General features: G+C 41.3%; 1 protein-coding gene across 1 annotated transcript in view; it reads right to left on the bottom strand.

Annotated features, from left to right (window-relative positions):
* Window positions 1–392: 392 nt before the first annotated feature.
* Window positions 393–16,654, bottom strand: part of kcnk12 (potassium channel, subfamily K, member 12) — a 34,526-nt gene continuing 18,264 nt past the window's right edge. Inside the window, exon 2 of the mRNA XM_014005872.1 lies at window positions 393–2,395. Coding sequence (XP_013861326.1) covers window positions 1,503–2,395 — 893 coding nt within the window. The 3' untranslated portion in view covers window positions 393–1,502. The remainder of the gene's footprint in view (window positions 2,396–16,654) is intronic.

Genomic DNA, 16,654 nt, shown 5'->3' with positions numbered 1-16,654 from the left:
TGCTTCAAAGCCAGCATCGACCTTAAACTACATCTCCCATAATGCACYTTGAGACTGCAGGGGAATTCCCTGTAGGAATGTGGGAGAGTTCAGAATTCAAGATGGCAGCTACTCACACCTCATCAATGAATAAAACTCTCTTATATTTYCATGGTATTTCTGTATTATTTATTTCATATAGTCGATCGTACATGAGAGGACGTTAAAACCCTGTTTCTATGCAGGAAATACCAGGTAGAGCTCAGTTATTGTTTGTTAGCAGTGGTCAGCCAWAGCAATGAGAAGAGGAACCTTCTTATTTAGTCTAAGTTAAAAAGTTAATTATGACTGGCCCTTTGAGGGCCACCATGATGCTCATGTGGCCCTCAGTGAAAATCAGTTTGACGCCTCTACTTTGCTTATGGTAAAAATAAATAAATAAATAAATAAAAAATATCTGGCCAAACATTTGCATCCTAGTGTAATTCACCTCCTAATGTATTCACTGACACCTAACCCTGTTTAACTTTCAGCAAACAGAAAAAAATTCTATATATTCTCTTTTGCAAATATTTCTCTGAGTGACTAAAACACTAATTGTGTTTTATATAAACTTAAAAACTGAAGTAAAATAGAGTCAAACAGTGTTTTTTTCCCTTCAACTGAACATCTCTGGCATTAGAAACTTGGGCTAGGCTGATAAGGTGGCCAGTTCCTCTTTTCCAAGAAATAGATTTTCATTCTTCACTTTTGCTCTTTTCTCCATCTCAAGAGGAAATTAATCTTTGTGGCCGGTTATAGTGGCACAAGGAAAACCGCCCTGGACGTCAACCCCGTTTTAAATCAGCAGCATCACGGCCACGCTCAGAAAGTCCGCTTCCCACAGTCGGACCCYGAGCAGAAATCAATCACCTCGGGAATGGAATGAAGGGGGAAGGAAGAAGGGTTTCTGCAGAATCAAAGGAAAGTTCAGAGATGGTGCAAAACGCATGAGAGGAATAATGCATAGATCAGAGTGTGCTATATCATTCAGCGATTATACTTGTTTTTATCAGCATTCAGTATGTACATTCGTATGCACTGGCTGAAATCCCAAGATGGTAAAAAGTGTGCCGTATAATTRCCTTGGCTCCTTTCCAGCACAACGATTTAGTCGTAAAAAGTCTGATATACTGAGTGCGTACAGCTAATGATGTTTTCTGCATTCAAACACTAATAGTTTCAGGGTCTCACAGCAATTTGTTTTGTTTTGGGCTTTGAACTTAATAAAAGTGATGTGTGGCCACCATGCTTGTGTTTTTTATTGACTTTGTGATTCTCCCTCATGCCATCYTCATCAAATCATTGCTAAAAGAATCACTACCATTATCTGTGTTATTACTGCAGGTTTGTATTCCATTCAAACGTATAAAAATGGTATTTTCATGCATAAGTTACACCAATAGTCCCTTTCAAAAGCCTGTTACAGCAGAGTTTTGAGGGAGAAAAGCCCATTTTCCCTGTTTTCCGCCTCTCTCTGCCTTCTACCTGGAGTTACTTGTCTCTGCCAGCCTGTTGTTCATGATCCCGAGCGCCCCAACCCCACCAGAGAAGCCATTACTGTGCGAGCTGCCACAGACTGTCCTGGGGTAACCGTTGGCTGACTCAGACAGCTGCTTCTGCATGATGGCCAGTGACACCTTGCTAGAGGCCGCCAGGTCTTTCATAGAGATCATTTCCCCCGATAGCCTCCGTCCCTCAGTGTCACTATCGCAAGGCCCGTCTGAGTCAGGCGACTGGCCAAACCGACCCTGGCGACCCCTGGAGCCTGGGCGGATGGCATTGCGTCTGCCCAGGAAGGCGTTGGCCTTATTGCAACGCTGGCAAAACAAGCAGCTCATTTTTTCCAGCAACCAGTTGAGCACCTGCTTAATGACTATGGAAATGACGTTAAAGAGGGAGTAAATGCAGCACACGCCCATTAGCATGAAGAAGAAATTGGCCACCCTGTATAGGTTTTGGTACTCGTAAGCCGCACTCTGGCTGCTGACAAAGTCGCCAAAGCCGATGGTGCTGAAGGTGACGAAGCAGAAGTAGAGCGAATCCAAATACGCCCACCCCTCCACGGGGCTGTACATGGCRGACGCGCAGCAGGAGATAGTGATGGCCGACAGGCCGAGGATCAGCATCACGTGGTACACGGAGGGCTTCCATCCCGGGAGGGAGTAGGCCGAGAAGTCGTGGCGTATTCCTGGCGGGAGCAGGCCGCTGTTCCTGATCCGCCGCTCCCTCACYGCCTTCATCACCACAGCCAGGAGGGTGATGATGCGCTCCAGGAAGAGGTTAAAGAAGAGGATGGTGGCAGCACAGCCCAGAAGCCCGTAAAAGATAAGGAACACCTTGCCTGCAATTGTCACAGGCGTAGTCATCCCAAAACCTGCAGAGACAAGAGACACATCACGGTTAGTTTCCTGATTGAGGTCAAGTACAAACTCACCCACTGTGAATTTCTTTAGTTCTCTCACTGGAAAATATGTCAAAGTAATATGTGCAAATAAAACAACGACCTCAGCTGCTGTGGTTTGYCTTCCGTTTACCTCCAGTAACTAAAGAGGCTTTAAATAAAAAGGAGAGGAAAACAATTTCTCAGCCTTTTGCTCAGTGCTGTTAAAGCTCTGCTGAGTCTCAGAAGACTCAGGTGCAGCTTCGATGTTAATACAAAATTATCAGAGTCTGAGTGTGGGAAGGTCAAATAGCTGACGCTACAAAAAGCAAGAAACAAATCTAATACAGAGAAGTGATCACTTGGCTCATGGATCATTTTTTTGAAATTTTCTTTGTTCTGCTTATTTTAGACTAAAAGATGATGACTTAAGGGTTGTWAATGTACAAATCTATTGAAACTTTTCTGCCAATTCAATATTTCTGTTCACTTGTGCAAACCTGTTTCATTTACGTGCACATATGGAGACTCATATTCCCATCCAAGGGTCAGCAGCAAACACAGACAGACACAAACACCACGTGCTGCCATCTCCCACATCAACAGAGCAGCAGATGTTATATTTGTCAACAAATAAAATCGAGCAGAGAGATCAACAGGTTCACTTCCAGGACAAGGTTAATAGATTTTTTCTCTCTGCTCAGAGCATTAAGGCKGATCGTTTGCCCCTTTCTCATCCCTCCATCCTTTCCAGGTAATACATGGCATCAGTATCTTGACAATACTTCCTTAATGACAGCTAAAATAGCTGTTCTGGCCTTTTCTCTGCCAGTGAAAGCTACTCTCCAGTGAGTCTTTTGTTGACATGTTGAGCCACTTAGATCAACACTGATTGATACAGATTYTTTTATAGATTAGAGGTAATATAAGCCTCAGATGTGCGCACAAGTACAGAAACCTTATTGTGTCACCCACAAACAAAGACACAAATTCATCCATCTATCCATGTTCTGCCACTTATTTGTGGTCAGGGTGCAGAGGCAACAGATTTAGGAGAGAAACCAGGACATCCCTCTCTTCAGTTCATCCTGGGGGACCCCGAGGTGTTCCCAGGCCAGCGAGGATACATAATCTCTCCAGCAAGTCCTGGGTCTTCCCCATGACTTCCTACAAATGGGARGTGCCCGGAARGCTTCTAAAAGGAGGCGTCATAATCAGARGCCCGAACCACCTCCACTGACTCCTTTCGATGACGAGGGGTCAGTCATCRGAGCTCTCCCTGGATGAAGGAGGTCCTCACCCTATTTCTAAGGCTGAGCCCAYTCACRCTGGAKYGGAAGGTCATTTTGGCCGCTTATAATCAGAGTCTGGTTCTTTCTGTCATGATCCACGCCTCATGAACGCAGGTGATAGACCAGTAAATCYAGAGGTTTGTCTTTCGACTCAGCTCTTTTTTCACAGCGACCGACCGAAGCAATGCCCTCATTATCGAAGACGAGGCCCCAGTCCGTTGATCCATATCCCGCTCCATCCTACCATTACTCATGAAGAAGACACCCAGATACTTAAACTCCTCCGCTTGAAGAGATTTCCCCCAATAGAGGGGGCATCCCACCCTGTTCCGTCTAAGAACAACAGTATCAGACACCAACTCTTTTTTAAAACTATAAAGGTAATCCCCCAGCCTTTTATTTTTTACCCCTGTTTTGGGGTGGAGGTTGAAGTTAGAGATGGGATAAATGGCTTTTTGAAGGGATCCGGATCTTGGGGAGACGTTTGTTTCATAGAGCCATTCAGAAGAGCCAGTCGATTTCGAACGCGATACATCATCACAAAGCTGTACATAATGACATTGTCCCGTCATGTGGGTGGAACCATGTGTTTGTTAAGCGGAAACCCCCCTCCCCCCGAGCTTCTGTACTCCACAACTAGTCCTATTTTCCGTGAAAAAGCAAAGCGGGAGCGATTTAAGTATGAAAAACTAAAGATTATATGAGGAATAAAAGAAATAAAACTACAAATGGCTCGTTACTGCCCGCGGTTCGGTTCCTATCMTTCYTTGTAAAGAGCCGTTCAAAAGATTCGGATCGTTCGCGAACATCACATCTCTAGTTGAAGTCTCAATTAGTAGAGTCAAGTCCCCCCTCCCTCCCAAAATTCAAACCATGATGACACCACACTAATGCTGATGCACAGAAAGGTGAGGAGCTGCGATTACCCAAATTAAGCCCCTCAATGAAATCCTATTTCAGTGTTTCATAGTTAATTAATTAGCAGCCCAAGACTCCTMAACCCGACTGAATCAGTGGGAAAACAGATTACATCTTCCCCGTGCTCTCAGAGACAGCCTTCTGCACCCTCTCTCATTACCAAGTAAATTACCTAAGAGAGGAAAAAGGCACCAGGCATTGATTCAGTGTAGCATTTCAGAGCCATTACTCCACACRACTGTGTCAAGGCACATTAGAGGACACTTTCCAATATCAGCAAGCAAACCCCAAGCTGGCAAACACCGGCTCATTTGATTACAGAGACAACTTCATTTATGCGTCCAAACTCCTATAACCCTGTCTGAAAAGGTCGGAGAGTTAACAGGAATACATGTGAATAAAAACAGAATTTGCAAATCTCATGAACACATAGCAAAACATTAAGATGGGGTCATGTTTACTACTGRGAAACATCCTCTCTTCTTTTAACAGCAATCTGTAGACGGCTAGGACTGAAGAGTATGCTGGAGGTTTTGGAGGCAAATGTCGACCCGTTACTGGATATTGAATAGCTGTTCAAACGTTTAGGGTCTTTTTTTTAACAAACTTTGTGTTTCACAATGTAAATATTTTTAAAAGCGAGAGATCTGGACTACAGGTAGGCCAGCTCAGCACCCAGACTCTTTGCTTATGAAACCAGGGTGTTGTAATGGACACAGTTTAGCTTCGTCTTGCTGAAATTCAGCTGAGAGCTGAAGCTGAAACGAGGGCTAAAGTCATCAGGCAACAGATCGGGGGGGGGGGCTCGACCTCGCTAGACAAACTGAGATGAGCTTTTTTTTCTTCAGCAGGACTGGATGAGGCAGGAAATCATACGTGTCTAAATCTAATCCAGTCTGAGTCCCGGGAGAATATTTATTCATTATCATTAAATAAAGTATGCTCAACTCAACATGGAAAATGACGTTATGCTCTGGTGGCTGTAAGCACATAATTACACACTGGAGATCCAACAAGGAGGAGAGTTATGGAAATGGTGCCATTTATATCCATTAATTACAGTTTGACAGATTTTATAGAAGGTCTGCTCTGATGGTTTATCGGGCTGTGGGGGAAATTGAAAGGTGGAAGATTAATAGATTATAGAAAAGTTAAACACTATGACCCGACGCAGCAAATTTGGGCACTTCAAGCCTTAAGCAACAAACACGTTGATTTGACACTGAATAAAAAAAATATATACTGACAAACATTAAGGCGAGAGCATCGATTTACAATCAAACCAGAATGTTCAGTTGCTCTGATTGTTTTCGCTCACAGCTGAAAGGGGAAAATAGATGGTTATGTTTCTGCTCATGCCTAAAGGAAAAAACAAAAAAAGGCTATAGCTTTATAAAAATAAATTGAGCTAGAATTACGTGTAGCTGAGACTCATTTTCAACCAGGGCTGGCCTGTGGCATAGCCAGTTTAGACAAATGCTAAGGGTCATGTCCTTCTAGAGGGGGCCACAAAAGTGGGACAATAGTCTATGAAGGTAACTTGTTCTGTGGGTTTCTCAGATGCTTTGTTACATTAGGTTATATGGTGCAGAGATTTCATGATAAAAGTGTCATATGAGGCAGTCAAGACTAACTACTGGTGCTCAGTGTATAAATAGAAAATAAAATAAGGATAGTGAAAGTTTCAATTATGATCTCGGGTTAAAGTTTGTTTTTCAGTAGCCTGGTAAAAATTATCCCCTTGTCCCACGCTTTGCTTTGTACAGTACGGAGTCCGTGAGGGGACATGGGAGATTTTTTTTCCCCTTTGCGTTCCCACGCAATACTTTTTGCATTCCCTCGCAAAAGTAGTTTATCACTGTTGTGCCTGCCGATTTATTAACATACTCACATGTTCACCATTAGTGAGTTAGCCTACTACTTTAATTCAGCTTCAGAATGAATATATCACACAACCACGCATGGAAATATGTCATATGCCGATATTTTAACACAGTGCAGCCACGCAACATCCGTGTCAATTTCACGAACTGTGGCGACACATCCTGTTTTGGTAACCGGATATTTCAAAATAAAAGTCTGATTTAATTAAGTTCACATACAAAAACAAACTTTTGCGTGGGAACGCAAAACAATTTTGCGAGGTAACGCAAAAGTATTGCAAGGAAATGCAAAGGTATTGCAAGGTAACGCAAAAGTATTGTGAAGGAACACAAAAGTATTACGTGGGAACGCAAAAGAAAAAAATCCCCCCATGTCCCCTCGTGGGCTCCGTAGTACAGAGGCTCTGGAACTTTGGCTATTAAAAGGCGATTTCTTTCCAGAGGCGAGGATTCTGTTGAAGTTTAAAACAATTGGATCTGATTTACCCAATCGCTAACGTTTGGCAGTGACATGCGTGGCGCACCAGCTCAACCATGATGAAAGCTAAGCTTAGAAGCTAACCATGAATTGTGAAAATATTTGGAGGACAATACCCATGGACACACCCTTTCAGAACTGCTTCACTCCACAGCTGCTCGTCAACAGGAACAGGTGTTCCTCATATCTGTCAGCAAATGTAGGTAGGTATGAGATAGACTTCTAATATTCTGTCTGATAGTGATATGCAACATTAGCCTGGCCCTTGCCTTCCTACGCAGCTCCGCTCAATTCTAGTTTCGCTTCTCTGCTTCGTCTAGGACATCTCCCATAGACAAGGATTTCACTGGCCGATTTTTAGCCGAACCAATCGGAGAACAGAACGTCGATGGTCTGCGCAGTGTCTGCTAGTTATTTTAGCATACAGCAGTGGAGGAATGAAGCCAGTCCGTGTTGATAAGGCTTCCAAATTAAATTAAATTTGTCTGACAAAGCAGCAGCTCTCATTTACAGTCGTCTCATTTGGTTCGGTACTTCTCTCGTCTCAGTAGGGTTGTTAACAGCGCTCACGATTTCCGGTTAGCTTCTTAGCTTAGCCTCCTTCACAGCGACACACGCACTACAGCAGAGGCCACGCCTCCAGCAAGAATCGGTTCTCCATAGCGGCGAGTCCAGACCCTCTGTACGAAGCAAAGTGAAGGACAAGGGTCTGGTTTTTACCAGGCTAATGCAACATTAAACTGAGCTCAGAATTTTATACAGTGTGAAATTCTGCTCAACCTTAGGGGTTCAACACATGGAAGGCGATGTCCCTCCCTCTCCATGGAACTTGTGCGATGAGGCCACAATCGCTTGCCCTCCTCCAAGCGACCGGCGAAACTGGTTCGTGTGAAATTTTAAGCCTGTATATGTAGATGTTCACAGGTCAGCTCGCGATGCCACGCAAGAAAGTTGTTGCCATCGCACGGCACTACAACCAATCAGCAAGGGTTTCATCCACTGACCAATGAGTGGAGAGTACACACCGCAGTCAGCAAATTTCAACATGGAAGAAACATTGTTTTAGCTGTGTCCGTGCCTTTCTTTTTATTATGACACTTACTTCATGAAGTGTCATACAAAATAGGAAAATCACGGGCCGTGTGGAAAATGTCTGAATACCTCCAATTTCATCAAACTCTCTGTATCATTTGGTGGCGGTAATGCATTTAGTTTTTCTGCCAAAGCGACCCAAAAGTGTGATTCGCAATGCTATCGCGTCTTGTTTGTTGGGTTGCACCCCGGTAGCTGTCATTGGTTGCTCCTCGCCCGTTAGACAGACACAACTCTGTCAATTCTAAACAATATGATCTAAGCCTAAAACATAAAAGGTAATATGCATTCTTTTAATCAATGTCTGTCAACTAATTGTTTTCCACATGGACAGTTTTTTATGGAAGCCAAGAAATAAATGTCTTCAATTTTTCTTTTTCTTTTTTCCCCACCAAATTCCCTTCCGAATGTTGGAGCCTTTTTAATTTGATGCCCCGGATCATAACAGGTCAATACCAGACTGTACATTCACCATTTAGGATTGGTTTATATTGCCAGCGGTTGAGTGTAAATCACCTGCTCACAGCAGTTATCAGCTGACACATCGTTATGCTACGACAGTGTTTGATGGTAAAACAGAAACCTAAACGAATCACATGAATTACCAAGTGTGATGCTAATAGTTACACCGAACGCTTCATGTGTTTCACTTGGCACACTCAGTCGACCACTCAACTCCGAGCTGCAATCAATTGTTGAAATTTCTACGAGAGGCTCCCTGAGTGGAGGGAAGCTGCGTGAACTCCCCACAGCACTCGGAGGCATTCATTACATGGAGAGCTGACGACAGAGAGAAGTCAATGACAGAAATATAATGACCCGAAGAGTCTGATGTTCAGTCTGCTGTCGGTTCAGAGGCTGAAATGTGCGGTATGCAGAAAATGCTTCGTTCAATTTGTATTCTGAAGCAATGAGGCGGAGGAGATTGTTTCCCAATAAACATAATGTGGATGTGATCAAAGAAGTGTGACAGACTGCAAGTTGTTTTCACAAGTTAGAAGAGTTCACAGCTGAAAGATGAGGCTGGAGATGTTCTGTTTGTGTCAAATTACAAATAAAGACGAAATTTAACGGCCTGTTAGCAATCTGTAGCTTTTTAAGCCTTTCTGTAACTCAAATTAAAACTCATTATTGTGTTTTCTAGTGAAGACGAGCACTGTTTAATAACTCTAATCAGCACTAAATCAAATAACTATTATAACTCTGCAGCTTCTCAGCTCATTTCACTAAAATTAGCTTGTCTGCGTGACTCATTATGACCCCCACTGGCGAAGTGGGGGTCATAATGTTTTCGCACTGTTTATTAGTTTTATATATATTTTTTATTTTATTCTTTATCAAGATTTTTGATCAACTGTAGCACAGAAACAGCTGCACAGATCAACATGAAATTTGGCAGGAATGTAGGTGGGTCCGACCTACTCTGCACCAGCCAACGATTTTACAATTGATCTCATATTTGAGGAGGGGGCTCCACCTGAAAAGGGGGTGTCTGGACATGAAAAAATGCTTATAACTCAAAAACTATTCAACATGGGAGCTTCATATTTTTTTTAAATGTTATTTAAAAAAAACGCGGCAGCACCTACATATCAGGTAGACCATCATGAACAGGACAAGATGGTTTTTAACTACAGGTTTGGGGATGCCACAATTTTTTTAATGCATGTGTCAAAAAAAACCATTAACTTAGCAGAAAAAGTAAGGAAAGGCTGCAACAAGAACAACTCAGCAGAATAAGCTGTTTCTTTCTTACGGGAAGAATTAATTGGCAGTTTGAAATATAAGGCAGCACCATTTCCCAGATATACCTGGAGTGTGTTGTGCTTTTTAAACAGATCCTCTCGGAGCATGTGCATTAGTTCCGAGCAAAGCCCACTTGTCACATTTTACAAATTAAAGTTTCCTCAGAAGGCATATTGATTCAGTTTAACTGGAGAACATCCTCACAAGGCTGCGGCCATTAATCTTTCAGACTAACATCAGAGGTGCCTGCAGTTATGAGTCCTGTGATGTTTGAGGGGATATAATGAAAAGTCTAAGTTGGCTGGCAACAACCGCAGAAGAGAGAAAACACGAGAAATATCAAAGAAAAGGCAGCATCATTAATGTTTTTAACCTAAAAGGCAAATGTGGACGATAAAGCTTTTGCACAAACCTCTGTTTGACTGTTACTAAAATGTCTTACAAGCCAGATAATTGCTGATAATGCAGACGGACAGGAAGTAAATGCAGCCCCGTTTCCTTCTTTTGGTTCATCGTCAAAATCCCTAAACTCTGTGCCGTGTACGCTTGTGTCAAGTAGTGTGTCACAATAGTTAATTTTTAAAAAACTTGCAGAAAAAAGACAACAAAAGTGGATCAACAATCTATAAACAGGAGGTGCAGAAACGGACAATGCAAGACTTTGCATTGACCACTATCTAACAGGTAAGGATTGCACCATATTTTTAGATATTTTATTGGACTCAGATTTGGGTTTACAGAAGCTAAATAAGTTATTTATAATAACAGGGGTTCGCTAACTGGTTAACATTAGCGATAGCATTGTGTTATCGTAGGCTAAATACTTAAAATAGCACTACTCACTCAGGGTTCCTACTGATTAAAGCAAGTTAAATTTAAGACTTTTTAAGACGTTTTAATGTCAACTGAAATTAAATTTAAGACCAATTTCATAATAAACACAAATGACAAAAAATAAAAAATAAAACTGTAGCAGAAACTCATGAATCAATATTTTTAGTAATAGTATTTTTGGTTGAAGGATTCAAGCATTGATAATAGACCAATTGTTTTTATCCAGATCAAACTGCTTTTTTGTCAAATAGCAAAAAAATTCTTAGCAGTCAGTTTAATGACCCAAAATTTTGAGTTTTAACCCCAATTTGCTGTAGATGAAACATTAAGTGTCTGTGACATCAAAATTTATAAGAATAGTTAATGCATTTTTGAAACGACAACATTATTAACATATTACAAAACAAATTTCACACTGCTCAGATGAACAGTTGTTGAGATATTTGCATCTGAGTAACAGGAAGTGATGTCAAAGGAGAACGGATGCATGTAAATATTGAAAAAAATAAACTTTACCAATTATTTTAATATTTGAGATGAATTGCAATCATCCTATTTACAATGTGTTAACATTTTTAAGACTTCTGAAAGATTGATTTAATACATTTTAAGGCTAAGTAAGGCTTTATTTTTGGATTGATGAATTCAATGCCTTTTAAGACTTTTTAAGGATCTGCAGGAACCCTGTCACTGGGGCAAAAAATAACTCAACTGCCATTTAAAGATTCTTTGGATCCTAAATGTTTGACCAAACCTGAAATAAAATAATTGTAGCTTCGAGGTATTTTGAAAGCTTTCATTTGGCTTGTTGTATAAGAGGTCTGCAGCATCACTCCAGGTAATTCCACAATTTTATAAGATTCTAAGTGTTTTTTATTAAGACAATATGGATCATATGCCAAACGTACGCATATTTTTTTGCAATATCTCATCTGCGCCAGCCCATTAAGGGCATTAGCGTACTCATTGTGATCCATTTCGCTATGTTTTGAACCGGAGCAAATCCTGCCCCCAATCTGAATTTTGCATGTCATCCAGCAACCCAGAGATTTGCCATATTTAACGTGATAGTAGCTGAGAGTTAATCACACATCTTCTCAAAAGGCCTCAACAAATCACTTAATCATTTTGACAGTTTTAACGAGCTCAAACATGAACACAAACACGATTAAAACCCAGAAACAAGCTCCTGCTCAACCGCGTTCCTGCAGGCGGGGAGAACCGTGAACCGAGCATCAGCGGCGGAGCACGCCACACGTGCTCGCCCCTCTGATGACTAACTTGTGTGACGAGCAGGAAATGATTAGTCACCGGCGTTCCACCGCAGGGGTCTGCAGGGAAGGACAGAGATCCAAGAAAGCGGCAACATGGTCAGATTTGCAACATCATCACCACCACGCCATCTGCTGAGGAGCTGCCAAGATCGTGAGAGCAGAAATATCCACCTCATGGTGCCAGATTTATAAATCTGTGAGGATAAAATCAGGTCAGCCAGGTAATTAAAGGCCATCTCACTGCGTCTTCATGCACAAACTGAAGAAGTATTATAGTAGGGCATGAAAAACTGACAAGCTTTTTAATTTGCCTGCCTGTTCAGACACACGTATTAATTCACATTAAAGACATTTGTTGTGCTTGTCAGAGCATTAATAATGAGCCTGGATCAAAACAGACAAACAGCAATGTAACAACGCTGTCGTTTTTCATCCTATTTAGTCTAAAACTCAGGCATGAAATGTGGTAAGCAACATGCATTCCTTCGAGGAACGGTAGGCCTTTTATTCTAAAATTGTATCTTTGTTTTTAATTTTCCGGCAAAGAAAGCATGAGGGTTTTCTATTGTCCTCTGTATTGATTTCCTTCATCTTTCTTTTGTCAAGAAAGAAGATGGTTGTCTTATATTTGAGACTTTGCCAAAATATATATTTTTTGTTTTCACCTTTGTGTCTTTTTTTTTATCTTTGCAGAATTTTAAAAGAAAAAAAAAGAAAAATAACGGTTTCGATCAGCAGATAACTGCTGATTCTGACTTTCACCAGAACAGGATGAACCTATTATCTCTCTGATGCTGTACGTTGCACTGTTTGTGTGTGAATAGAAGCTTAGCCGCATAAAATCCTTTTTTATTTCACTCCCAAATGTAAATACACCTGTCCAGGTTCAGTCAGTGTTGGCCTCGGATCAGCCTGATAAGCCTCGAGCTTAAGGTAATAAATAAAACGGCTGTGGAGCTCATGCTTTTTTTTGCTGCTTCTTTTTTTGTTAACCATCACAGGAAAACAATCCAATCCTGCGCCAGACAGGAGCAAATGCTTGACACTGAGAGGTCACGTGAAAAGTCAAAAGCACAAATGTATGAAATTAAAGGACGGCAAAGTTAGTGACAGCTTGGATCACGTATAGAGAAACCTCAGAAAGCTGCCTCAGAGAAACGATGAAGCGATGCTCCGTTGCTCATAAATAGATTGAGTGCTACTTTCTAGAGACTAAATGTATGATGTGCCAAAATAATTTTGCAAAAGCTGGCATGATGTCAGAGTTCCCTCCACCACGTGATTTTGATGTTTTTTTAAAAGATATTTCTTTAAACAAGAAAAATATTGAATTTATATCAAATCAGTGCATGTATCAAAAAGCCGTGGAGCTGTGTGTTTTAGAACAATTCAGATAAAATGAAGCAGCTTACAAGGTTTCACTGGAGGAACATGAGGATGATTTGATTTAAACAGGTGATACGGACCGAGCAGATATGTGATCCATGCTCTCAGAGTCTGGAGACGACATGTTGCAGGCATTTACCCCCCTCCCCACCAGTAATCTAATCGTGATGATAAACAATTGTTGAAGGTCATGCTCCTCTTTAACTTTTTAATCACTGTTTCAGGTTTGCTTCAGTTTTCAAGAAACGGCACGAGGTTCCAGTGAAGCGTGATCGATCTCAGATCTGACAACTACTAAAAAGTGTCGCCTTCGCAAATGTTCCTTTGAGCTGCAGCATTTTGCCACCAGAAATATGTGTAGCTGCTGTCCTTCTGTCCCAGCTGTCACACCAGCAGCCTCCCATCATGCAAAATAACAGACGGTCAGCTGGTGGATCAAATGGCTGCAGACCATCATTTTTTTAAAGTGGTGTTTGGTTAGACTGGTCTGGTTTGGTTAGGCCTATTAGCCTGCCCGGACAAAGACTTTGGCTCTTTCTTTTTACAAACTATCCCTTTAATGTCACCTTTGTCATTTTTCTAAAAATACAGATACTTCTCATTCTGGCCAGGAGACATGGCTGCGCAGTCTCTTAAATCCTGCCAAAGGTGCAAGCTTTGAGTTTTTTACTTATTTAAAGGAAAGGTTTGAATCGTTTGAAGTGGGGCTCTGTGATTATGAATGATTAATATCTTACCTGCTGTAGATAGCTACTTGAATGACCTTCGTTTGGAGAAACAGTTTGATTCAGATCTGATGGATGAGTTAATCCAAGAAGATTGGGCCTCATGCAAAAACCGTTCGTACGCACAGATTTGTTCTTAAGTTGTGCGTACGAGTGATTTAGGAGAATTTGTGGCATTCACCAATGTTTTCGTATTCTAAGATTTTTTTCAGATACGAACAAAATTCACGAATGGTCCAGACCTGTCGTATATTTTACGTACAGTCAGTCTGCTGTTATCCAGACGGGTTTTCTTCACTAATAACTTTATATTTCATTAGTTTGAATATATTTTCAGTTGAAAATAAATCACACTCCATAATTATGTTGACAATAGGCTACTCTGCTTGAATTAGAGTTATAATTTTAAATGTAATAATTTAGACTAACAATATAAATTGTCCGTCCGGCCGGCTTACCCGCTATCGGGTGTGGCAGGGGGGCAGCAGGAGACCCCGCTCTCCCCAGAGACACTTTCCAGCTCGTCCTGGGGGACTCTGAGACGTTCCCAGACCAGAGGAGGTATATAATCCCTCCAGCGAGTCCTGGATTTTCTCCAAAGTGCCAGACTTATTTTGAAAACATTTTAAAATGCTTATTTCAAACCCACATCTGAGACCACCGCAGCGCGCGGGGGGCACGGAGGCGCACGGTGCGCAGCGCTGCGGCTTCTGAATAAATGAAAATGATTTAACACAGTTGTTTATACTTTTAGCAGCTCTTTTTATTCCACAGCTGACCTGCTAAAAATGACAGATTTTCTTTTCTTGATCTCTGACAGACGGACTTCAAATCTGAACTCGTAAAGTTCTTTTTAGTTTTCACTGTAATTTTCATGAATGAATGAACACTTCCTTGTATCTGAGGCAGGAATCATAGCCTTATATGGTGTTTTTGGGGTGGTAATTATGCTAATCTCCTCTCGCGTGCACGAGCAGCTGGATACAAACAGGTGGAATTTACGCAGCTCATTTACACACGTTTCTTGAAGATAGAAGAGTTTGTTGAATCTGACGTGACATGTTCGTACGAACCCTTTGTACGAACAAAAGTAAGAGAAATTTAGGATAAGAATACGAACATGTTTTTGCATGAGGCCCATTGTTCTCATCTTAAAACAGCTCTTATCTAAGATGTTTAGTGAGCTGCTGGCGCCGTTTGTGTTTGCAAATAATCGTAAAAGTTCATAAAACAATTCTGTCATGAATCATCAAGCAATTTTTAAGATTGTTTTTTTAAAGGAGACACATCATGCTTTCAAATCCTTTTTTTTCCACATTTAAATCCTTCAGTTGGGGTCTATAAAAAGTGGAAAGTGTCTGAATTCCTCCTTATTGTAACTCAACAAGCCCCTCTTTCATGTCTTCTCTGCGGTGGGTCTCAGATCAACTCAATTTGGTGCTGTCTCTTTTAAATGCAAAGAGGCGCTTCACACCTTGCTCCCAGAGATCATTGTCTACTCCACCCTGATCGGCCATTTTTGTAGTTCGATAGAGCTACAATTAACAAGCAGGACAGAAACTTTTTATTTACAAATTAATTAAAAGATGTCAACAAGGTAATACTTGTCCATCCAGGCTTACATGTTGGAGCCAGAGTCTGGCCCAGAGCCAGAGGAGAATGAAAACCAAAAATCTGCAGAACCGTGGACTCACAAAGTTGGTAAGCCAGAAATCTCTGACCATATTAAGCAGTATTGCAGTAAATACTGTGACTTAATTGTTTAAAAAGCATAAAAGGAGAAACTGAATGGACCAAAACATAATATAGATATCTACATAGCACCAGGAGAGAATAAAAAAAACTTTTCTTCACTCCTAGAGGCTCAAAGTACACAACAAAATACGTGTAAGGGTTAAAAAGTGCATTTCGCATGATATGTCCCCTTTAAAAATAAAAATACACTTTACTTTTGGCCCCACTTTGACTAACCTGTAAGTCCTGTCAGAATAAAACTCTGTTTCTTCAAACTGAGGTTGTTTAAAGAGCTATCTACAGCAGGTAAGATATTAATTGCTTGTAGCCTTTCAGAACCCTTTATTGGTTTATTGTTGCTGGACACAAAGCAATCCTCTGCTTGTAGAAAACGGTTAAATCGTAACAATAACAGACCACTTTATGCAACCGAGTTTGTCAGAGACATTTATAATGATCAAAGTGGTATTCTCCAACCAAATTCATGCACTTTCTGAAAAAAAAAAAAAACAAGCAGACAGGAAGTAGTTTCTGAGTTTAGTCTGGTTTTGCCTCGTCGGTGCAAAGAGCATCTTTCAGTAAGAAGTTAATTAGTCTCAAGCGAAGGAAGCCCAGGAAGGAAAAAAATAAATAATGCTGTGTCCTCCAAAATGAACTTGGTATCACTTGGTCACATGAGGTCGAGCGCGTGAGAAACTGTAGGAAGGCGACTCCATGACTTAGCAAGTCAAGGCAGATTTATGACCTGCAGCAAAACAACGCAGAGGTGTGCAGAGCATCTCGTACGCCCGTATGACGGGGATTTATCGAAGTCTGCGCTTCTCAGCAGGACTGCCTCTCTCTCTCTCTCTCTCTCTCTCTCTCTCTCTCACACACACACACACACACACA

The sequence above is a fragment of the Austrofundulus limnaeus genome, unplaced genomic scaffold (genome assembly GCF_001266775.1).
Source record: "Austrofundulus limnaeus strain Quisiro unplaced genomic scaffold, Austrofundulus_limnaeus-1.0 Scaffold0, whole genome shotgun sequence".
Taxonomy (NCBI): Eukaryota; Metazoa; Chordata; class Actinopteri; order Cyprinodontiformes; family Rivulidae; genus Austrofundulus; species Austrofundulus limnaeus.
The sequence above is the reverse complement of the archived record's forward strand: the minus strand, read 5'-3'. Positions and strand labels throughout refer to the sequence as shown.